Here is a 24,671-nt window from a genome sequence, read left to right on the forward strand (position 1 = left end):
TTTTATCAAAGAGACTCACCTGAAAGGAAAGGAAAGGAAAGGAGGAATTTAGATTTGTCCCAGAGGACCAAGCATTCATATGTGAGTTTACAGGGCAAGTCCAGATTGGTGTTAGTTGTTCTTCTCTACTCTTTATCACTATGAGTGCAGTAGATGGGTGTGGGCTGTGTGTGGGTGGTGGTGTAAAACAAGAGCGTAAGGGAGGTCAGGTACATGTGCTGGATGATGAGTTTATTAGTAGATAAATTAATAATAGATGAAGTGGTCTAATAACACCACTCCAACTCATCCCAAATGCACTACTAGACAGTGTTCCATTACTCTAGGGATATATGATAACGGGTCTAATCCAGCCGTCCAAACAGTGCTTAGTACTGAGTATTGTGCTTGTGCAGTTGCTTCAATGTGTCCCATTTGATTTCAGGCATTTTCAGTGAAGACGGATGCACAGTAAAGGAGTATCTGATTACAATCCTCCGAATGCGTATCACAGGAACCTGCTGATCGAATTACACATAGTTTACACTTAATTTCCTCCTAAACCCAAAAGCAGTAGATAAGCAAAGACATGTCTGGCACCCAAAGGGGAAAATAGAAACAAGTTCTGACAGTTTGCAGTGTGTAAACTAGAGGTTTTGATCAACACACACTTGTCTCAAATGAGAAAAGACAGGATTATTAATAAAATCAATCCCACTACAGCTATGGTTGGGGCAGCATGGCGCAACAAGTAGCATCCCTCCTACACTGCCCTGGGGCGTGGTTTTATCTTTGCTTCATGTCAGGTGTGGGGTTTACTGTGTTCTCCCTGTATTCAAGTGGAACACCTGGAGGAACCACTCATTCAGTCACTAATTTTGATGAGCAAATTCCATACGATTTACCAGCACCATGTGCAGTAATTGTTCCTGCTGTGTGCCCATTGATTCCAGGTAGGTTCTGAACCCTGATAAGGATGAATGAATGGTGTTAGATTTGCACGTTACTCGTTTCATTTCAAGCTTCCATTACACTACTATATCTGTGTCAAAATAAAGAAGCATGCTTTGAAAACCAAAGGATGTTGTGTGAATTACAATATTAAAGTTTGGATGTTGGAAGAGTTTGAGGCTGTAAGACTTAGCAGTACATTACCCACACATTCATAATGACATTATGATATACTTTACTTCATTTTACAGAGGCTGTGACACAATCATAGTTGCATTTATGAAGTTGAGTTAGTACAGTACAATCTTTTTGGTCAGGCATTTTTTCAGTCTTATGTAAGTGCTCCTTGTAGTAGCAGTCATTCCTCTGGTGGGGGTGCTATAGCCCACAGCTTCTTTCTCAGAGCCAGCCTGTAGAGGATCTGATAACCATCATCCCAAGCATATACCTGCCTCTCCACTGGGTTGTACTTGAGGCTGGAGTGAGCACCGAAGCGCCTGGGAAAGTACAGCAGTGGTGCTTCTCCACTGGTCGTCATGTCGTTCACGTCAAATACACACTGCAGCCTGGAGCGGCTGGAGGGCCTGGTGTTGTACACCACATACACCGTACCACACACAATGAAGGCAGCTTCAGCATTGGTCCTGGGACACAGCGTGTCCCACATCTGCTCAATATCCAGAGTCTCAGCGTCCATCTTAGCCAGGTTGATGGTGTCGCCAGCAGGATACAAGGCCCATAGCCCCTCCTCATCTGCTATTAGGTCCACAAGAGTCTCAGGATTGAGGCTGTAGACCGGGATTTGGCCTTCCACTGGAAGTACAGCGCTGTCTGCGATGGAACCATTCTTCAGGTCATATTTGATCACCTGTAACTCTGATCTCTCGCTTGTGTAATACAAGAAGCCATCGTAAACAGCATGACCAGTCCCAGTCCAGGCAGAAGGGAGGGTAATCTGTTTGCCCTTAGATACGCCTGCTGATGCTGAGAGGTCTTTCACTGAGTTGAACTCATACAGTGTATCTTCTGAAGTTCCATTGAAAATATAGACCTTGGCAGTCTTGGAATCTTTCGTCCAGACTCCTTTGGGGCTGCCTACCCTTTTCAGGATCTTCATGGCTCGGATGTTTGACACAATGTCAATGCAAACTGAAAATAAATAAATAAATCATTAAGGTTCAGGAGTGAAGATACCAGACGGTTAACCCTTAGTGGTCATAATCTCTGTTTCGCCACTCATAGAAGTGGGGAAACCACATCAAAAGTGTGAATTCTAAACTTTCAACTGACACCACATTAGTGTTTTTTATCCTTTACCTTGAGATGAAAGAACTCAGCAATATTTAATAATTCAGGTCACTTCATACCTGGAAAATATCCAGAAAACACTGGATATTTGATGATTTTTTTCCTTCTTCAGTTTCTCGCACATATCTTGCCCGAGGCGGCAGGTTTTTTAGTGGAAAGCAACAATATAAAACTTCCTTCCTGAAAGTTTCTACCCAGAATAAGGGAGAGGGAGAAAAGTATTAACCTAAAGGAAATGAGGCCAAGATGAAAGAGGGATTGATGCCGGCCGCAAACCACTGCCAGTAGGTTTCACAGCAACTCCAGCACGTTTCAGAGACGCTAGCTTTGAGTACAAGAAGGAGACCAATTTTTTTTAAATAATGGGATGGGGCACATTTGACACTTCTGCTAGTTGTGTTGGGTTGCCAAAGGCAGCTGTTGCAAAGGTGTCACAATTCAAGTGATTTATGACAGTTAAGTGGGGAAAAAGTGAGTATACATCCTCGGGGAATGGTCTGACTCACTGCAGCTAGTGCTCTTTGTTTTGTCTCTAATCAATAGGATATTGCAGCCTGAAGGTACACAGCATCTGCTTCCTACAAGAGGGACCCAACTCTGGACAAATGACAGAGGACTTTTTTAATGTGAGCTGAGATTGAACAGAACCTCGACTGACCTCAGCAGTCAAAAGAACAGTGCTCCAAGCCACACCACAGCACAATGTCTCAGAATAATAGGATATAATTGGGCCTGTTCCTCAAAAACACACAGACATGCTCTAACACGGCACATGGCCTGAAAAAAGGTGGAGTGATATCAGCTTGTTAAGTTTTGCGTGACGTTTTTCCATTTCCGGGTCCAAACATGTATTCTAATGAGCTGTGCTATCGATTATCTAAAATAAAGTAGCTAAGGTTTGTACAAGAGCGGCATGGTCTGTGAGGAGTGTGGTGTGTTCTCCCTGTGTCCGTGTGGGTTTCCTCCGGGTGACTGTCTGTGAGGAGTGTGGTGTGTTCTCCCTGTGTCTGCGTGGGTTTCCTCCGGGTGACTGTCTGTGAGGAGTGTGGTGTGTTCTCCCTGTGTCCGTGTGGGTTTCCTCCGGGTGACTGTCTGTGAGTAGTGTGGTGTGTTCTCCCTGTGTCCGTGTGGGTTTCCTCCGGGTGACTGTCGGTGAGGAGTGTGGTGTGTTCTCCCTGTGTCCGTGTGGGTTTCCTCCGGGTGACTGTCGGTGAGGAGTGTGGTGTGTTCTCCCTGTGTCCGCATGGGTTTCCTCCGGGTGACTGTGTGTCAGGAGTTGATGTGTTCTCCCTGTGTCCGCATGGGTTTCCTCCGGGTGACTGTGTGTCAGGAGTGTGGTGTGTTCTCCCTGTGTCTGCGTGGGTTTCCTCTGGGTGACTGTCTGTGAGGAGTGTGGTGTGTTCTCCCTATGTCCACGTGGGTTTCCTCCGGGTGACTGTGTGTGAGGAGTGTAGTGTGTTTTCCCTGTGTCTGCGTGGGTTTCCTCCGGGTGACTGTGTGTGAGGAGTGTGGTGTGTTCTCCCTATGTCCACGTGGGTTTCCTCCGGGTGACTGTGTGTGAGGAGTGTAGTGTGTTTTCCCTGTGTCTGCGTGGGTTTCCTCCGGGTGACTGTGTGTGAGGAGTGTGGTGTGTTCTCCCTATGTCCACGTGGGTTTCCTCCGGGTGACTGTTTGTGAGGAGTGTGGTGTGTTCTCCCTATGTCCACGTTGGTTTCCTCCGGGTGCTCCGGTCTCCTCCCACAGTCCAAAAACATGTTGGTAGGTGGATTGGCGACTGTGTGAGTGAATGTGTGTTGCCCTGTGAAAGACTGGCGCCCCCTCCAGGGTGTATTCCCGCCTTGCGCCCAATGATTCCAGGTAGGCTCATTCTTACAGAATCATTTCTGTACAGAAAGTAGCTAGATTTTTTCTTCTTCTTAATAACTCATTAGTACATCTGAAAGGTCACTAAATTTAGCGGCAAAATCACTAGTTTGGACCTGGACGTGACGTTTCACAAGATCTATATGTCACGACTTAACAAACAGGTAGTAGGGGGAAAAAACTACATCACATCACAAAGACAAAAAGGTGAACTGCCTCTCTGCTCCCTCATTAGATTGTGATGTGTTGGTCAGTCAAACAAACAAACCTTGGTTGATAAAGCTGAAGTACTTCTTATTTGTAGTTGTAGACATTTTGTTGTTGTACTGTTAGCTGCTTTTGGACATCACTACGGTTGATCAACTGACCTGCACACTCAACCTGGTACAAGTTTTCACTGGTTGCATTTGGAATTCTGCAGCAGCAACATCACTGCCTTGCCACCATCCCACATTTTGAAAAGTAATTTTTCCTCAGTATCTTTGTCATTTGACTTTGCAGGAATGGCTAAACTGTGAGAGCTAACGCTAGCTGGGCTGTTTCTCATTATGGTTTCTTGTGTGTTTTACATCCTTGGGTTCTTGATTGATGTAATCTTCCACTGCTCGAGTTATTATCCCATATTCAAGAGCACAAAAGCCAAGAATAGTTAATGTACCCAAACATTGTTCTTGATTTTCTGTCCCACCTTTGCCTCCGAGCCACCTTAAGTAATATAAATCATTGCATTGTAGTGGTTTATAATGAGCCAACTTCACTGTCATCAAACCGCTGCTACTCAGTGTGTCAGCCAAGTTTGGCACTGTTCTGGGGACTGTGCTCCATTTGTATTAGGAGTATTTTTGATGTGGAAGGAAGGGACAATATTAACACTGATACAGAATACACTGCTTCTTTGATTTATTTAAAAGAGCTGTTGTTGGCAAGCAGTGGAGCACACCAGGTCACACACGACCATGAATAACATCATGTCTCTGTGGATCTATGTCAACAGAATCATAGCCAAAATGTTATTTACGGGAATGGTCTCTGCTCTGTTTTGGCTTTAACAATGTGCCTATAAAAAGCAAATTATAATCAACGCAGTGTTTGCTCTCAGTTTTCCAGTATAGTGATCGATTTTTCCATAGAAACTGCTGCCAACACTACTGTAGAACTTAATGAGTTGTTAAATATAGCCTGAGGTTCATGTGCCAGGAACCTTTCAGGACAGAACCCGAAGGTACGTGACCAAAAACAAACAGCCGACTCTTTGAGCCAGGCCATAGCAGCCCTTGTTCTCTTCAGTGTTTGCCCCAAACACAAGCCCCCTCTCATCAACCCATTTAAAGCCCACTGTGGCTCACCAGAGAGTTCAAAGAACTGCTCCTTCTTCTTCTGTTCGACCACTGCCTCTTGCTCCACCATCTTGTCAGCTGCTTTAATGCATGGTTTGGGTGGGTTCTTGGTTTCGATGTAGTCCATCTCTCGCTCCACACGGTCCACCTTCACTCCTGCCCCCTCCAGGTCAAGCTTCAGTTTGGAATGCTCCTGGCTCAGTTTCTCCAATAATTCCGAGGCCTGCTGCTTGAACTTCTTCAGGTCTGAGTTGTAGCGGTCATTCTGCTCATGCCATAGAGCAATTCGTTCCTGGAAAACAACAAAGAAGACCCTGATGGCGGCTAAAGTTTTATTTCCTCGGGTCCGGTCAGTTCAACATTCAATTATTTTAAATTCAAATTAAGAAGTGTACCGCATTATATTCTATTACATAATCTTAATTACATCTTAATCTTGACTCTGTGTGGCACAGATAGCAATATTTAAAAAAAATAATAATCCACAAGGGGTTGAGCCCATCCTTCAAATTTGACAATGCAACTCAGTGATATGTCAATATGAGATAAATCATGGAGATAAACCTAGGACCCGCTGCTGTTTTCAGAAGCAAAGACTGCTCAAAGACCAGCCTTTCAGTTTGCACAGAGCACAAAATAAACGTCCTCTGGAACCTCAGCTGGCTTTGGTGTGGTTAAGTGCAGTGGAAGAGCCAGGTTTAAAAACCGGGTATTACCCTAGTGCTATCTAGAAATAGAGAAAATGTTTCGTCTGGCTCTCAGCGCTGGTGAAAGAGAGGCATTTGAAATTGTATGGTGAACATAACATTAAGAATGTTTTTAAAGGTCATTCTAGTTCTTGGTTTAAATGTTCTACTTAGAGCTCAGGTAAAATAATTGTATTGAGACAAAAGAGTAATCATTTACGTAAGTAAGCAAGACATTTAGTCCTTTTTCTGACACATCTTTTCAAATCTTAACCGTCTTAGAAGCAAGAGAAAATAAATAATGTAAACAAGATTTGGGCTTGTGTTAGTTGAGCTCCGCTTACCACCACTTCGAAGCAGTGTCAATGGGTCAAATGTTATTTAAGCCTACATGTATAACACTGTATATTTACACTGTAATATATCACACCAAATGCCAGTGAGAGAATATTTAATCTGTTCACTTCAGACACGTTTAAAGAGGAATCCGTTTGGGAAGGTCCCTGTATTTACCGAAATGATAGTCATTGTACAACTGACCCACTCGAAAAAGCATTTTCTCCAGTGCTTCTCCCTTTACATGATGACACAGCAATTGTACGGACACCTAGTGCCCTGGATGTATCACACATTCTCTATTAGACCTATTTTAAACATGGCCACCCCCCCACCACCACCCTTGTGGGGTATCGCATGAGCTTCAGATTTTGGAAACACGTTTTGTTACATGTTCGTAGTGACGTAAATAAAGAAAGAAAAACGCTCGGTGGCGCAGCAGGTTAGTGTCGCAGTCACACAGCTCTGGAGATCTGCATGTTGTGGGTTTGAGTCCCGCTCCAGGTGACTGTCTGTGAGGAGTGTGGTGTGTTCTCCCTGTGTCTGCGTGGGTTTCCTCTGGGTGACTGTCTGTGAGGAGTGTGGTGTGTTCTCTCTGTGTCTGCGTGGGTTGCATCCGGGTGACTGTCTGTGAGGAGTGTGGTGTGTTCTCCCTGTGTCTGCGTGGGTTTCCTCCGGGTGACTGTCTCTGAGGAGTGTGGTGTGTTCTTCCTGTGTCTGCGTGGGTTTCCTCCGGGTGACTGTCTGTGAGGAGTGTGGTGTGTTCTCCCTGTGTCTGCGTGGGTTTCCTCCGGGTGACTGTCTGTGAGTAGTGTGGTGTGTTCTCCTTGTGTCTGCGTGGGTTTCCTCCGGGTGACTGTCTGTGTGGAGTGTGGTGTGTTCTCCCTGTGTCTGCGTGGGTTTCCTCCGGGTGACTGTCTGTGAGGAGTGTGGTGTGTTCTCCCTGTGTCTGCGTGGGTTTCTTCCAGGTGACTGTCTGTGAGGAGTGTGGTGCTTTTAATAACCAAACCATATATTAAATAATCAAAAAATAATTCTATCTTTAAACTTTTTTTCTGAATTATTGTGATAAAAGTAAAGCATTTAATATACTTTATACGTCAGTGAACAGTGGACAAGGCTTTAAAGTCACGTATTACATGACTCATGAGTACAAAACGTGTGGGCTATGCGTTATGGATGGATGCCAGTCAATCCGAGTTGCAAAACCTCATTTCAGGGAGGTACCCCCGGACCCGGACCTCGACAACAACCCCCTCGCGCTCCCACCACAAAAATCTTTTACATTTTGATAGAGGTCTGTTTATAACAGCGTTTTCCACTCACTCAGCGAACCGCCCACACTAAAAACTGATTGGCTGACTGACAGACTCTGTGTAGAGAACAGGCCAATCAAAACCCTCCCTGTTTTGCATGCGCTTCATGAATATTCTCAAGAGGGGAAAGCGTTACGATAAGGAGGTCTACTACAGCAAATACGGCCTTTCTGTGTAGACTCCTGGCCGCTCGTTCTATATTCCGACCACGTAGTGTTTACAGCGGCGCTGTAATGTTAATTGTTGTGGTTAATTTCGCACCAAACGACGTCAGGGATGGCACAAACACTGTCATTATCTGTCTGTCTGAAGCTGCGGGTCAGAGGAGAGGTTTTTAGCATGAGTGCTAACCGGAGAAGGAGGGGGGAGGGGCGGAGGGAGGGGCGAGGCGGGAGCTTGTGCGCGCGGATTAAATCGGGGCAGAATTCTCACAGGAACTCAAATAAATGCCCGTCAGATATCAACACACTTTTGGGGAGAATTGATGACAGAGAGGTTAATTTTTATTTTTAAATATTGATGAATGAGGGAGAAAAAATGGGCTCCAGCGGAAAGGGGACTTTTCAATTCCAGGGCAAAGGGCAGGTGCTTGAGCACCACTAGGGGTCTATCTGCACGTGCATTCAACCCTCACAAAGTCCACAAAGGGGGTGACCAGGCTTCATAGAGACACATAAAACAATGACAACTGAGCATGGCTAGTCAAGTTACAGAGTTTGTTGATGTTTAAGGTGAAAAGAAGGAAACAACCTCTGCAGCAAAAGTTTTTTTTCCAGAAATTACAATCTGAAAATGTACATGAAGCTAAAAAAGACCAGAAGGAAACTGTCATTGATGTAAAGCACTGAACAGCGCCCCCCAGTGAAGAATTTCCTGAACATGAGACAGTTCCATAAGGTGCTTTACATATTAAAACCTATATTTGGGAAATGTGCAATTGTCTGAAAACCCTTCCAGCTGTGAATCTGTAGAATGTAATGAATTGGTTATATCTGAGGTGACTTGATAGGACTGGATAATTATTCACCGGACGGTTATTTAGTACAGAATAAGATTTAAAACAAATCTCTGTCTTCAATGCTAGCCCCAAAATATAAAACCAAATCAGAAAAAGGCCCTCCATTGGAATGTTTCAGACCAAAACTGGTCAAATTGAAAACAGAAAACCAAATACATGTAACACCAAAAATCTATAACAATATCATCAAGATAATCTGAACTCCAATGAGAATAAGAAATAAGGATTTTAAGGATATCTGTATAATTAGGGTGACCAGATCTGAGATGAAAAATAGGACATGTCTCCTGGGGTGGACAACTATTGACGTGCAGACTGACCAATTAAATGTTTACAGAGAAGGTTATCGACCAATAACGGTAGCTCTACAGTCAGACCGTCCAATCAGAAGATTTTAGACTACTTAACCACGCCCCCTTTTCACTCAAGAGAACCAATCGGAGTAGGGGAGGGCGGGACTAGTTTGTGAACGAAACTTCTCGAAGTTCTATGTAAGCGCTAGAAAAACAAAATCCCGGACGTTTGTGAAATTCTGCCCGGACATTTTTTTAAGTCTAAAAAAGAGGACATGTCCGGGTAAAAGAGGACGTCTGGTCATCCTAAGTAAATATTACTCAGCAATTGGTTAGCATTCAGTTACCAGATTGCATGATGGCCACCATTTAGTATCTGTTAATATAGCTGATAGTATCAGGTGCACACCAAATAGTATCTGGTGCTCACCAGTTAGATTATGGCACTAATTAAACAGTATCGTCTGCTCACCAAATAGTATCTGATGCTCATAACATACATTTTGTTCTATTTGCTTGAAATTCAGCCATGTTCATTTAAATATCTTACACAGTCATTTCTAAGAGTAAGTAAACTGAAAGACAGTAATTGTGTTGGTGTAAAATATCTGATTTGTTTGCGGTTGATGCACACGTTCCATATTATTTCTTATTGCACTCTTACACTTGTTACAGGGAAAACAGAATTAATGCTGAGCCCAGTGCAGCTCGCTAAACAAAATAAAGGGAATGGAAATGAAGCACTGAGCTAGGGTCTAATTGTTTCGTTCTTTGAAGGTGCAGTTAGGGTGATGAGTCTGGGAGAAATCACAGTAATTGGAGAGCCTTAGTCTGAACACGCGGAATTGGAGTGATTGGATATTAAAGAAACACCAAAGGCAGAAATTTACAACAAATCTCAGGCATAGCCTGCACTTCTGGCTGCTGAGTGCACTTAGCCAACTGTGAGGATTCTCTTAATGCCCTGCTTATTTTTCTGGATGATTCTCTGTACAAATATTCATTATTCATTCTCAGAGAAACTTTTAAATCACTCCAAATAGAGCAGGACTACCCACAGCTCTGTGGCTATAATGGTGGTCACTTTCGTTTGCACGCATGTCCAATGCAATAACACGTAACATTTCTCCTAAAATCAGGGGGAGTAATAGGTCATTTGTTCCCCTTTGCCATTGCAACAGACTGTTCTTCTGCAAGGGCTTTTAACTAGGTTTAACTTTCCTTTAGACACCGTCATATATATATAAACCCATGTGGCAAACAAAGAACATAAACAGGTGAGTAAATCATGCTCTGTTTTATAGCATAACAGTGTAGGGGGAAGATTTAATGACTCTGCATTTCTCCTTGACATCCTTTGAGAATCGATGCATTCTCTTGCACAGTAACAAAGTTAAAGCGAGTATTATCTGCCTCTCTCATCTCATCTGGAAACGTGAAGAAGGCTTAAAAACTGGTGTCACAGCAGAAAGCAATGGAAACTTAAAGCTTACAGTTTGGCTTTTTTGTGTTTTTCCTTCTTTTGATGGGATACACAGAGTTGTTCTTACCTCCATGGCAAGCATTCGACTTTCCAGGTAGTTCATCAGACCCTGGTAGTGATACTGGGCTTCAGAAAGTTCAGCCAAAAATCCGAGGAGGAGAGAGAAGAGGAAGCTTACTTCCATGTTGGGTTCAGTTTGGGAACACTTTGGGAACTCCGCAAAATGGTCTCAAAAGTCCCTGTACGCTGAAAGCCCTCTTGCACAGCTCCAGCTTCCGCTGGGTTTGAGACCTCCTCTAAGATTGGGAGTGCGAGAAAGAGAGCGCAGGAGAGAAAGAGACGGGAAGTGACCAAGAACAGGGGTAGCGTCTTGGGTTTCGTATTTTCTGGCTCTCTTTCTTGGCTGGAATGTTTTTATAAACACTGAAGGAGGAGCCATGTGTCTACGGCCTCTCTGTGGCCTCTGGGGTGAAGCTGTAGAGTAAAAACAGGTTTAAAATCCATGTGACTACGTTTTTAAATGATGTGAGACTAACCATCAGTGATAGAGTAGACTAAACTCCATTTTACACTCCCTAAAAACAAAAAACAACTAGAGCAGAAATAATAAAGTAGAACTTAAAACAACCAAGTATCATCTTTATTTTTCCACTCATAATACAGCAAAAAATAATGACAATAATAAAAATAATAATAATGAAACCAATGCACCCCCATCCTGATTGTTTCAACTGAATTCACAATGTAACAGTGTAATATTATTTTCATGTTTTTTTCAGTGTTCAATGTGTGTAATATAAAGTAATAAAGACAATTAGCATTACTAGCATTGCTCTAATTCTTAACTTGTTTATTGCACAAAATCAGAGATACTATTTTTATTCAGCACAACTTTTGCATAATGTTTCTTCTTAGGAAGTAACTAATTAAATGAATTCCATTCTCTCCACAGTAATGTGGCTCTAGAGAGAGCTACTACAGTAATATGACAGTTTAAAAAAAACATGGCTTGCTAGCGGTAGCTATCTGTCTTCCGTTAGCATTCATTAGCTAATGAAAACAAAATGTATTTTAAAACACTTAGTTCTCAAACATAGATTATTACTGGCTATGGTTAAGACACAGTATCAGAAGGGCTTTTTATTCTAGAGACTCAACAGCAAGTATGCGAGTTAGCATGTTTACATCAACATGCTAACTCGCAGAAGTAGCACTAGTTAAATCTTTATTTAGGCCAGAGTGTCCATTGAGCTGTGATGCTTGTTAAAAACAGAAAATTCAATAGAATAAGATGTAAATGTGATGCCTAATACCCAGTAATACTGAAAGTGACAATATGTAGTTATTTAGATGTATTTCAGTTTTTTTAATGCATAATAAATGAAAAAGAAGAAAAAAGAAGAAAAGTCCTAAATGAATCATTTTCAGTAATATGTGTTTTATTGTGTCTTATCTGCTATAACCCTAAGTAAGCCACAGTGTAATTAAAAGCAGCTAAATCTGTCCCAAAGCAACTACAGCTCATATTTTCAATTAACCAACTGTGACAGCAGCGAGGCAGACACATGACGCCCACACTAAATCTGCTTTATTAAAGAGCATATTGGCTGTTCCCAAGCTCTAACTGCTATGTAACTGGCCAGCACCTCCACTGACAGAGACAGACCATAATCCTGACCAAACAAGAATCACAAAAAGCGACTTTTATTCATTTTGTTCATTCAATTACCTAAAAAAAAGACTGTTATGAAATAAAGAGCAATATTTGGACTTTGGAGACATCTCTGCTGGAAATGTGTAATTGCTTACAATGTGTGAATGAACATTTCCACTGGCTTTGGTTGTGCCTCAGATCTAAAACATGCTAAACCCCTGCTTCTTCTGTACTGTAACATCTGTGTAAGTGTGGTTACAGATTGGAACCTACCAAGCTAGAATTTACATAACAGACAGAGGAGCTGAAATCAGTGTTTATTAACACATACTGCTCTGTTGGCCCCATCATCTGGAGATTGTGAATTTGATCCTGGGTGATGCCACTGTTGTCTGGGGCTAGGAGTCCTAGACCATGTATTTGGCTTCACTCTTTCTCAGTGAGTAGGATCACCTTCATACCCCTCTTTACCCCTCATCAAAAATACAATGCTTACCAGAACAGGTGATTGTTAGAGGGCATAAGAGGTCTGAACAGTTGGTGTTCTCCTCCAAGCATGTTGAGCTCTCCAGTAGCATCCAGTGGAATCACAGGCCTTTCGTTCACACTCTTAGGTTAATGGAACTGAGTGTTACCAGAAGAGCCAAAGTTAACCATTGGAATTTTTGATGACTTAATAAGTGAATAATGAACAACACATCTTCAACATCTCCTAGAAAAACCATCAAGGCCACCACCATCATCCCTGTGCTAAAGAAGTTCACAGTGTCTTGCATCAACAACTACTGCCCCAGTGCACTCACTTCCATCACCGTGCAGTGCTTCAAGAGGCTGATATTGAGGCACATCAAGACCCAGCTGTTGCCTTCACTGGACCCCCGACAATTTACGCCCAAAAATGACGCCAACACCACTGCCCTTCATCTGGCCCTCACACATGTTCCGTCAAATGAGAATGACCCACAGCTCAGTTCTCCGTGAGTGTTGTGTGTGTGCTTTACTCTGTTTAACCTTGTTTTTTGGTTCAGCTACGTGATTGGTGTGACTCAGATGAGGAGGCGGGACAATTTGAAGTCTTAGCACTCTGTGTAAGAAGCAGAGCAAAATCAGAATGACTCTGAGATGAGATTGTTTCCTCTTTTTAAAGTTCCCTTTTAAAGCTAATACCTAAAAGCATACTACCAGTTTGTCTCTGGAAGAGAAAAACGAGAGATTGCAAATGCCAGTGTGGATTTGGGTGGCACGGTGGCTTAGTACGTTCACCTCCCAGAGCTGGGATCCTGGGTTCAAGTCCCATCTGGGTGGAGTTTCCATGTTCTCCCCGTGTCTGCGTGGGTTTCCTCCCACAGTCCAAAAACATGGAGGGTAGGTGAATTGGCTTCTGTCTAATAACTGTCCTGGTGTGTGAGTGAATAAGTGTGTATGTGTGAGTGAATGTGTGTGAGCCCAGATATGGATTGGCACTCTATCCTGGGTTAAACCCTAGTGTCCAATGCAGTCCTCCAGGTGGACGGTCGTTCCTGGTCGAGAGTACGCTGTGCGCGTTTGGCTGCCGCTTCTCACCAGTGTGTGTGGACTGAGTGTTCTGAGCAGTGTGAATTGTAAAGCGTCCTTGGGTGTCTAGAAAGGCGCTATATAAGTGTAAAGATACATACACACATTTAATAAACATAAAAACAAACACGAAAATCCATAAACTACAAACTACAAAAATTAATGTCAACAAGGAATACCTGTGAAGTGGGTCACCTGACCCAATGAGGCTAACACACACCACATGACACTTCAGAGGAATCATGTCACATGACCAAACAAGGACAAAAGCATGACACGGTTGAATCCACAGTCCAGCAGCATCAAAAAACACGTAGCAACAGGAGCCCTCTAATGCCCTTAATTTTCCATTTTAGTTTTTTAATTTATTGGTTAAGAAAGCAATGCAAGGACTATATTCTTTATAATGTATTTGAATTCCGCTTCCTTCTGCTCTTCTTTTTCCAAAATAATGGAACATCCATTTTACTGACATCTGGTGTAGTGTCTGTCAGGAACCTAAACAGATTTTAAATATGTACTGCCCCCATGTGCAAGACGGGTTTATTCAGGAACCACAAAGTGAATCTCATGCCAGACAAAATGTAATGTAATAATAATAATTACAAACCTTAATATCGCTTGCAAATTTTTGGTGGTAAAACGTTTTCTTCCTTTTTTTAATGTTTGTTTTGTAATTGTACGTGCTGCCCGAGTCGCGTTAAACGATAACTCTAAGTGTATAACCAGTTGTATCCACAAGGTGGCAGCACCATCAAACACGTAGCTACAGGCAGCCCTTAACGCTTTTAGTCCACCATTTGTAACGGGCTGTTTGTGAAAAATAAAATAAAATAAGCAACGAACGACTATTTATTTTACTATACTACAGTTTAATATGATAGTCAGCTTTATTTGTTGTGTTATGTGACAAAATGTACCATTTTCTAAGCTTTGTACCAGCTATGTAAATTTTCTCTGTGGGAGTCAGTAGTCAATATGGAGCCCCCCTCAGAGCAGCAAATAAATACCTCACTGTGCCACTCACCCCCTCAAACATAACATGCCCCAGAAGCCAAACATATATGAAAGCAAACATTTTTTATTGGCTCAAAATAATGATGGAGAGGGTCAGAAAACCCGACCACCTAGTTCACGGTCATATAACCAACCAGGGCCGCACCAAAGCAGCTGTAAATCCTTCGGCTTCTTGTAAATAGCTTTAATACACCCGAGGCGCCAAATCACTTGACCTGCGTTAGCCTCTGTGTTCGGGAGCTTTCTGCTTGACTGAGTGCACTGGAGCCAGCCTCTCCCTCCTCAAATTCTCCTGCTGTCAGTTCAGCTTAATAGCAGACGTCTTATTAGCAAGACACTGGCTCTGCCACACTTTTTTTTCCTTTTTTTTTCTTTGCCTGGCTCCAGCCCTTGGGGCGCTTGCATGCTTCATTTATGGTTGGGAGTCCGGTCATTCACCTCTTTGACCTTCACACTGTCCTTCCCTTTCTCCTTCACTGGCCCCGACTTTGTGCACAGCTCCTAAAGCTTGCAGGTACCTTGTCGCACTTCAACAGGTCAAGGCCTGGTTTAGCACACGTGTCAGAGGACAAAGAGCAAGTTGTAGAACAGACTTTCAAGTGAGTTTCTGTCAGTCTTGCTGCTTCTGGGAAGTGACACTTGGGCTTTGTAAACACATTAGATCGGTTTCGAGCAGCAAAACAGAATGCGTAGAGGAAACAGAATTTTATAAAAAGGGCTTTTATTTTAATCAAAATTTTAATCGCCCTTTTTTGAGGGATTTCATCAATGTTAAAGTTTTCCAATTGAGAAAACATACTCACCTAGAATGATCTAGAAAAACACAAATTGAAATGGGACCCTCTGGATCAGCCGCACAAGGTTAAGGTCGCCGTACTCAATGCCAAGCATCAGCGAGGTGGGTTTTAAGGCTCCAGCAGCATTGGACCGTGAAGCAGTTTTCTCTGAATGTAACTGCGTGATTTTGTGCTGAAGGAGAAACGTTGTTGCGTGGCATCTACCGCATCCATTTTGAGAAATGTCATTACACCACTAATTTACAAGCTCCTCTGAGTGTGTTAGCTCAGCACCATACACATCACTGCAGCGACAGACAGCTGCAGTGCTTGGAAAATTCCTGACAAAGCAGCATTCATGCTAGCGGGGTGTACTCGGCCTAGAAGCCTAGCCACTGGAAATATAGACACAGTCTCTGGGCACCACTGCCCTTCAGCCAGTCCACTCCACAGCCGCCCACTATGCCATGCCCCCCATACACATACACACACATAGCTGCGTCATTGCCCTCCCTCAAAAACAAACTCTGCTCATCAAAGCGCAAACTGTCCTCACACTCCCGCCTCCAACAGTGCAGAGCAAGTGGGCTGAAACGGGTAAAAACCAACAGAAGGCTTTCCTGAGTGTGTCACAGCTGCAATCCACTTGTAAGTTGGTGTGGGGAAGTGTTTAGTGACTGAGGCCCAGTGCTCAGCCTTGGTCCTATCAAGCCTCCATCCTGAAGCATCCTATTTTTATCATAAGACAAAAATGGTGGCATCCAAGACTGAGTGAAATGTCTAGATTGTGATGCTAATGCTAACATTCACATCTCCACTGAGACATAAATGGGAGGGGGTGTGTCTGTGCATAGCATTAACCACAGCAGGCCTTAATTACAGCAGCACCTCCCAGGCCCAGCAGGGCACAGCAGCCAAACATGTCGCCTCACGCTCTGGGCCCGACTGCCTACTCACTCTCACACACACACACACAGGCTTTGGATCTCCGCTCTACTTCCAATATGACTAATTTACCAAGAATTCTTCATAACTCCTGATCAGTCAGTGGCTTGTGTACAGTGGGAAATTGAAGAGTGACAAAGGCTTGAACACACTGACACTCTCAGGCTCAGAGAGATGACAAGAAAAATGGTCCTCAATCATCAGTGGCATAATGCACAAAAATTTGATAAATAGTGTGAAACAACAATAAAAACCTGTCAGCGTTCATTAAGACCTTTGTTGTTTTATGTTAAGTACCCATTTTACCACTTCATTATTGTATATACTTCAACTACTTCAGTGTATTTCTTCACATGCCTTCACATAAACAGGTCACTAGTTAACAAAAGACGTAAACTGAGATTGACTACAGTGTTTTCAAGTGTAACAGGAGCCTAGAAATGAGTAGAAATTTCTGCTCAAATGTCTGCAGAGTCAACCCGGTCTCACACCTATTCGTGATATAGTCACATATACAGGGGACTGCAATTCGTGAAATAGTCACATATTTTCCACATTTTATGCGATCATAAGTGAATGGGTAATTACCATAGAAACACTATGCGACAGTAGCACGAAAACTCCGCCTCATTACAGGCATCATCACTCATAACATAGAAAAAGGCATAATGCGAATTACATAACAGAGGTTCTTATTCCAACAAAGGCATAAAGTATTTTATTATAATATTTCTCCTAAGCAGTGCTTATTATTGGTGTCCTACTTTAGCTTTAACTCTAACCAGAACATTTTTTTCACTTAACGTTATTTTGACTAATTTTCAAAAGATTAATACTGAAAATTACATTTCTCTAGCCGTTATTTGCTTCGATATTTTAGTAAATAATGAATTATTTATGTTATTTTTTCTGTAAATAAAAATAAGACCGTGGTATTAACGGATGGTAATGACGTCTTAATGAGGAGGAGTTTTCGTGTTACTGTCGCATAACACAGCGCACGGATATGACGGTTTCTATGGTAATTAACGTAATTACCCCAACTTCCATCCACTTTAATTACAATATTGGAAATCTTAGCTAACTGTAAATAAACAGAAGTACTTTACTCACTCAAATCAACATTTTCAGGAGTCATATGTGTGTAGATTAATGTCCAAGACTTGCTTGACTTTGAAAGAAAATATGTTTTTAGATAAAAACCCTTTGTTTAAGTATGCGCCAATGCGGCTAAGATTACTAGCGCCCCCTAACTTTGACCACCTCCCCTGCTTGTGACAGTCAAACGACACGGTTGCTACCACATTCAGTGGTTTTGAGAGGTTCACAATGAGATTGCGTTTGTCCTGTGTTGGTATCCGTACTCTACATGTCAGGATAACAATGGCGGTAGATCTTCCCCTCAGAGAAACGGAATCTAACCACTAAGCTAACTTTTACACTGAGGAAAATATCTAAATGGAAATGTTTTGTGTTCCACATGCAGTTTTGAACACAAAGAATTACAACACTGTTAGAGATACTTAAATATTGTTTTAATTTCTTGCAAGACTGATGTTTAAATGCCCTGCTAAGGCTTGATCTGATGTTTTATTGTTTTACCCAATGCGATTGGCGAAGAGAGAGAGTGGAATTGCACCATATACAGCAGTGGCCGGAATTAGGGGACGAAAATGTCGAAAATATGCGACTATGTCATGAATTGCAGTCCCCTGTATATGTGACTATATCACGAATAGCTGTGAGACCAGGTTGGCAGAGTGGACAGGCAGTCTTCACTACCACTTAAATCCCACCTGTGGCCACTGGCAGTAGACACTGAGGAGCAGACTTTTCGACAGGACATGTCTACAAATAAGCTAGCCTCAATTAGCTAATTAGCAAGGTTTCCAGAACCCCCTTGTAATACCTGAATTTAGTTTTCCACAAAAATTCCCCAGAAATGGCCATTAAAATGGGATGCTTTGGAGCAGATGCATATGAGCTCACCATGCTCAATGCCAAGAGTCTGCCAGAGGGGTATACAATTTCCCAGCACTGGGCTGTTCTCTGGATTGATGGAGCTTCATCCAATACCTTTGAGATGAGTTGGAGTGGTGTCATGTGACCCTAGACTAATCCACTAAGATCCAGGAATACTAGTGTAAAACATTCTCAGAAGAGTTAAAACAGCAAAGTGAGACTCTTTCACATTTTTTTCTGAACTTGTGAAACACTAAATCCCATTCTGGGCTTCACGGTGGCGCAGTCACACAGCTTCAGGGACCTGGAGGTTGTGGGTTTGATTCCCGTTCCGGGTGACTGTCTGTGAGGAGTGTGGTGTTTTCTCCCTGTGTCCGCGTGGGTTTCCTCTGGGTGACTGTCTGTGATGAGTGTGGTGTGTTCTCCCTGTGTCCGCGTGGGTTTCCTGCGGGTGACTGTCTGTGAGGAGTGTGGTGTTTTCTCCCTGTGTCCGCGTGGGTTTCCTCCGGGTGACTGTCTGTGAGGAGTGTGGTGTGTTCTCCCTGTGTCTGCGTGGGTTTCCTCCGGGTGACTGTCTGTGAGGAGTATGGTGTGTTCTCTCTGTGTCTGGTGGGTTTCCTCCAGGTGCTCCGGTTTCCTCCCACGGTCCAAAAACACATGTTGGTAGGTGGATTGGTGACTCAACAAGTGTCTGTAGGTGTGAGTGAATGTGTGAGCCACCCTGCCAATGACTGGCGCCCCCTGCAGTGTGTGTTCCTGCATTGCATCCAGTGATTCCGGGTAGTCTCCAGACCCACTACGACTTTACCCTGAACTGGCAATGAATGAATGAATGAATGAAGAAAAAATGAATAAATCCCATTCTCAGGACAAACCTATCAACTAGCAAAACTCATTATTGAATGAATCTCTCTTTTCACAAAAGCGTAAACATCATACTTTTCAGTTCTGTCACACTGCTGTTAACTCGCAACAGGCAAAAACAGAAAGCTACAATGCGGTAAAGTATAGAGGAACACAGCTCAGTGCAATGCTCCATCAGTAAACTAGACAGAGTTCAGAACAAACGGTATTAGAGGAAATTTGCTATTTCAGTTTTACTGTATTTAACTCTCTAATACTCTGAAGTGTCCTCTATTTGTAGAATTCAAAAACGGCCACATGAGAGTGCATGAAAAGGTGTGTTCTCACAACAACAGGAGACTCTCATTGTTTATGTGGTCTGTCTGAATAAAGCATGTCGACTGTGTGAAATATAATTCTGTATTATTGTAGACAAGATCAATTTTAATGGGTATAGCTCTGTAGCTGTACAGCTGTACTCTAAATTGCAGTACATTATACTGTATGTAAAGATCTGTATGTCAAAAATTCAGTTGTGTTCTAATTTCATTGTGAGTCCATGGAGAGGCTATGTATATATCTGTTTGTTGTGAATGTAGCTTTGGGTTTTGTGTTTACTGTTTTGAAAGAAGGGGAGGAGATTTCAGGAGAAGTGTTTTAGCATTTCAGAAAAACTCTGATCTGGTTTCACATTTTTGTCTGATACAATGTTTTTTGTTTTGTATTTTTTTAACCAGACTAACAATCTGAATCCCAGCGTCCAGAAAAATCTGACCAACAGTGGGATGCTGGAGACTTCTCAGTTTCTTTTCAAATGCATTTCACAGACCTCAAACATGCAATGTTTCTCAAGCTCTGGTGGGAATTTGTAATTATTGGCTATAATTAAGCAGGATTTAAGGGTTGGATTGAGGCCAAAAATGAAGTCAATAGACCTGCAGTTCACATGCGAACCCACACTGCAGAGATGATGTGCTACCAACATGCCTTAAAGACTGATAGTGTGACCTGGACATGGCTTACAGCTCCGTCTCTGTGGTTCCACCTTATCACATCTGTTCAAATCAGGGTCCTGTGTGTGCATACACGAACCCCAGAGACAAGAGAGGCCTGTCAGCAGCTAGGTTTGTGTGTTGCAGGGCAGGGAGGAAAGCAGCACCTGAGACCAAGTGACTGGAAAGTTTCAAGTGTTCTAGTTTGTAGTTTGTAATAGTGCAAATGCTCTATTATTATTATTATTATTATACATTAAACAATCAGATAATAACCTTTTCTTCTGCAAGTCGTAAATCTAGATGTTTAGTATTTGTTTGAGAGATAGAGAGAGAGAGAGAGAGAGAGAGAAATGGTGAAACCGATAGAAGAGAAATGTGTGCTGCATGTGACAGAGATGGAGTGGTAGAAAAAGAGGGAGGTAGAGAGAAAAGGAACACAGAGGTTTGTGAAGAGAGACTGATATGTGTTGTATTTAAAAGTGTGTGAGAAAGCAGCGAGTCGGGCAGAGAAAGAAGAGAAGGTTAAAGAGAAATGGCGGGTTGGGAAAAAGACAGACAGAAAATGAATGACAGAGAATAAGATCCAGTGAGAAAGAGAAAGTTAGTGAAAGAGAGAGAGGGAGAGAGAGAGAGAGAGAGAGACGTGCTGCCACGGTCAGACTGGCTGGCTACAGCAGGATCTGCACCACACAGTGTCATATGATTCCAGGGGTCAGAGGTTATCCTCACTGATGAATATCGCACTGAGGCCGGTGGCGCTCGCTGAAAAGAAAGGGAGTTGTTTTCACTCCCACAGTCTGGAAAGTTTATTTCTGGAATTTTCCTCTGCCAGCACGAGACTGTAAACCTGTCCTGTGCCCAGAGAATTATGTCCACAAATATTGGGTTTTTTTTTTCAAAACAGTATTATCTTGCCACAAAAAAAAGTATCTGTACTCTCTTAAGAAAATAAAGAAACAAAAAGGGGGTCACTAAGGCTCCTGAGGAACCACTAAACAACCTTTCAGTGGATAAAGTGTGCAACTGTTAAGGGCACTTTAAATTTTAAAGGAACCCTAGTGTCTTAAAGGTTATTTCAGTGATGGCAGAGAAAAAACACTCTAGTTTAACGCAAGCCAAATGTGAAGAACTGTTTTAACATTGAAAGAATGACGGTGTAGTTAAACTGAATATAATGTAAAGATCTAGCTATCTTTGTACAGGGCGCTCAAATATGAATCAAAGAGGTCCACTTTCCATATTCCAAACATTTTGCAGGACCTTGCCATCACATTACTCCTGATTCCTATAGAAAAAAACCCAGGAGAGTCATAGCCTGTGTCCCCAACAATATGGTTGTCAAGACTACAGCTGAGTTTGCTGATAACTTGATTTCAATTTTTAATAAAAGGAAAATTGTGAATTTCCACCCTTTTAAGGACTTATCTTCCATCCGTCTGTTGTCTATAACCGCTTTTCTAGTTCAGAGTCACGGTGGGTTCCAGAGCCTACCCTGAATCATTGGGTGCAATGTGGGAACACACCCTGGAGGGGGCGCCAGTCCTTCACAGGGCGACACACACTCACACACATGCCAGTCCATGTACCAACGTGTGTTTTTGGACTGTGGGAGGAAACCGGCACATGCGGAGGAAACCCACACGGACACAGGGAGAACACACCAAACTCCTCACAGACAGTCACCCGGAGGAAACCCACACGGACACAGGGAGAACACACCACACTCCTCACAGACCTCTGGGTGACTGTCTGTGAGGAGTGTGGTGTGTTCTCCCTGTATCTGTGTGGGTTTCCTCTGGGTGCTCTGGTTTCCTCCCAAATGCACGTCCAAAAACGTACGTTGGTATGTGGATTGGCGACTCAAAAGTGTCCGTAGGTGTGAGTGTGTGAGTGAATGTGTGTGTGTGTGTGTGTTGCCCTGTGAACGACTGGTGGCCCCTCCAGGGTGTATTCCTGCCTTGCGCCCAATGATTCCAGGTAGGCTCTGGACCCACCGTGACCCTGAACTGGATAAGGGTTACAGATAATGGATGGAAATAATTTATGACTATATTTTTGGTGCGTAAATCCTTTTAAATTGTACTTTAGTTGTAGAACCCTTTTAGCACCTTCTTATCTAAGTGTATAATTAAAAAAAAAAAGAAATGCATTAAGGTATAATACAGGTTGGTACAGAGAGAGGGTGAAAGTGTAGTTTCTGGTAAAACACCTCCAGAGGATTGTACTACTTTCTAAGGATTAGTGGGGAAAGTGTGTGGTGTGATTCTTGAGCTTGGTTTTTAATTCAAACACTGCTCTAGTCTTTCTCCCTCAACGGCACTCCCCTGACGTGTAAACATCTTTAATAGAATTATCTCAAAGACATTTCAAATAACACCTTGTGCAGGAGTTCGCAGGGAAAGCCTTTCAGGAGATTATAAACGTGTGATATGACGAGGTGGAACAAATGATGGATAAAGGCCGGCATAACACTAACTATGATATATCCAGGGACCCATTATTTTCCTATGTTCATCTGAACGTATCAGCTGCTTACATTATGTGAACTGTTGGACCGAGAGAATGGTCTAAAATGAATGTATTAATAATATGAATCACATTCGGATTTAGGAATGTTTGTTTCTTCTCTTGCCAAGTTAAACTTTTAGAGGTTAACATGTTTATTAGACAGCGACTTTATACACAGCACCGACCGCTTTAATATCACATTCAGACTGGAAATAACTATTCTGTTCTTTGGCAACAAAAGCAAAACAAAAACCCAAAAAACGTACTGAAGCAAAGCTGGAGCCTGGCCACACCGTTGCTTGCGGTATGCAAGTAATTTGCATTTCCACTGCAAAAGGTCAGGGAGTTAAAAGGTGCACAAATTACAAATTGTGACAGTTGTGTGGTGGAGCATATATCATTTGCCTAATCAGCGTGTTTTCACTGCTATTCTATCCCTCATAGCCATGCACACACTTTCCTTTCTGCTCTGGTCTTCAGTGCCCCCCCCCCCCCCCCCCCCCCCCCACACCTCTCTCTCTCTCTCTCTGTTCAAAAGTTTGGAAAAAATTTTATATATGTGGTGGCGCAGCAGGTTAGTGTTGCAGTCAAACAGCTCCAGGGACCTGGAGGTTGTGGGTTCGATTCCCGCTCCGGGTGACTGTCTGTGAGGAGTGTGGTGTGTTCTCTCTGTGTCTGTGTGGGTTTCCTCCGGGTGACTGTCTGTGAGGAGGGTGGTGTGTTCTCCCTGTGTCCGCGTGGGTTTCCTCCGGGTGACTGTGAGGAGTGTGGTGTGTTCTCTCTGTGTGGGTTTCCTCCGGGTGACTGTCTGTGAGGAGTGTGGTGTGTTCTCTCTGTGTGGGTTTCCTCCGGGTGACTGTCTGTGAGGAGGGTGGTGTGTTCTCCCTGTGTCCGCGTGGGTTTCCTCCAGGTGACTGTCTGTGAGGAGTGTGGTGTGTTCTCTCTGTGTCTGTGTGGGTTTCCTCCGGGTGACTGTCTGTGAGGAGGGTGGTGTGTTCTCCCTGTGTCCGCGTGGGTTTCCTCCGGGTGACTGTCTGTGAGGAGTGTGGTGTGTTCTCCCTGTGTCTGTGTGGGTTTCCTCCGGGTGACTGTCTGTGAGGAGGGTGGTGTGTTCTCCCTGTGTCCGCGTGGGTTTCCTCCGGGTGACTGTCTGTGAGGAGGGTGGTGTGTTCTCTCTGTGTCTGTGTGAGTTTCCTCCGGGTGCTCCGGTTTCCTCCCACAGTCCAAAAACACACGTTGGTAGGTGGATTGGCGACTCAAAAGTGTCTGTAGGTGTGAGTGTGTGAGTGAATGTGTGTGTGTGTGTTGCCCTGTGGAGGACTGGCGCCCCGTCCAGGGTGTATTCCCACCTTGCGCCCAATAATTCCAGGTAGGCTCTGGATCTACTGTGACCCTGATTTGGATAAGCGGTTACAGATAATGGATGAATGGATGGATATGTGTGTATTGTAACATAATCTGGTTTGTGTTCTGTTTTGTATTGCTTCTTGTTTGTGCTCACCTCGTCATGTGATCTTCTTGCCCTCATGTTCTCACTGATCAGGTGATCCCCTTCCCTTGTGTTTCTAGTGTCATGTGTCTTAATTAGTTCCCAGGTGTGTCTTGTCTGTGGTGTCTTTTTATAGCCTACGTCTGTGGGTCATTTGTCTGCTGTCAGTCCATGTTCCTTGGTTCTAGTGCTAGGAGCCTGTATTTATTATTTATCATCTCTGTTCAATGTTTAGTCCTTGTTCTGAGTTTAGCTCTGTGTGTTTAATGTGTTGTATCTCAGTCTCTGTGTTTAGTCTCTGTTTAATGTTTTAGTTTTAGTCTCATTTGCACTCTCTCTCTCTTTGTGCCTTGTTCTT

General features: G+C 43.2%; 1 protein-coding gene across 2 annotated transcripts; it reads right to left on the minus strand.

Moving 5' to 3' along the window:
- Positions 1–294: 294 nt before the first annotated feature.
- Positions 295–24,354, minus strand: olfml3a (olfactomedin-like 3a). 2 transcript variants are annotated; one of them, XM_066672270.1, is made up of 4 exons: positions 12,721–13,134; positions 10,638–11,044; positions 5,448–5,730; positions 295–2,079 (listed from the first exon to the last, which is right to left on the minus strand). In XM_066672270.1, the coding sequence occupies exons 2-4, from the start codon at positions 10,752–10,754 to the stop codon at positions 1,289–1,291; spliced, it is 1,191 nt and encodes a 396-aa protein (XP_066528367.1). In that variant the 5' UTR covers positions 10,755–11,044; positions 12,721–13,134; the 3' UTR covers positions 295–1,288. The 2 variants fall into 2 exon arrangements, with proteins under 2 accessions (XP_066528367.1, XP_066528369.1); XM_066672272.1 differs by lacking the exons at positions 10,638–11,044; positions 12,721–13,134 and adding an exon at positions 24,326–24,354.
- Between the last annotated feature and the right edge of the window lie 317 nt (positions 24,355–24,671).

Source organism: Hoplias malabaricus, chromosome 5, assembly GCF_029633855.1.
Source record: "Hoplias malabaricus isolate fHopMal1 chromosome 5, fHopMal1.hap1, whole genome shotgun sequence".
NCBI classification, from domain to species: Eukaryota; Metazoa; Chordata; class Actinopteri; order Characiformes; family Erythrinidae; genus Hoplias; species Hoplias malabaricus.

Excerpts from the sequence above, each read along its gene's own strand:
- olfml3a (XM_066672270.1), bottom strand. The coding sequence starts at position 10,754 with ATGGAAGTAAGCTTCCTCTTCTCTCTCCTCCTCGGATTTTTGGCTGAA. Across the intron at positions 5,731-10,637 it reads GTCGAATGCTTGCCATGGAG|GAACGAATTGCTCTATGGCA; the intron begins GTAAGAACAACT and ends GTTGTTTTCCAG. Across the intron at positions 2,080-5,447 it reads GCAGTTCTTTGAACTCTCTG|TTTGCATTGACATTGTGTCA; the intron begins GTGAGCCACAGT and ends ATTTATTTTCAG.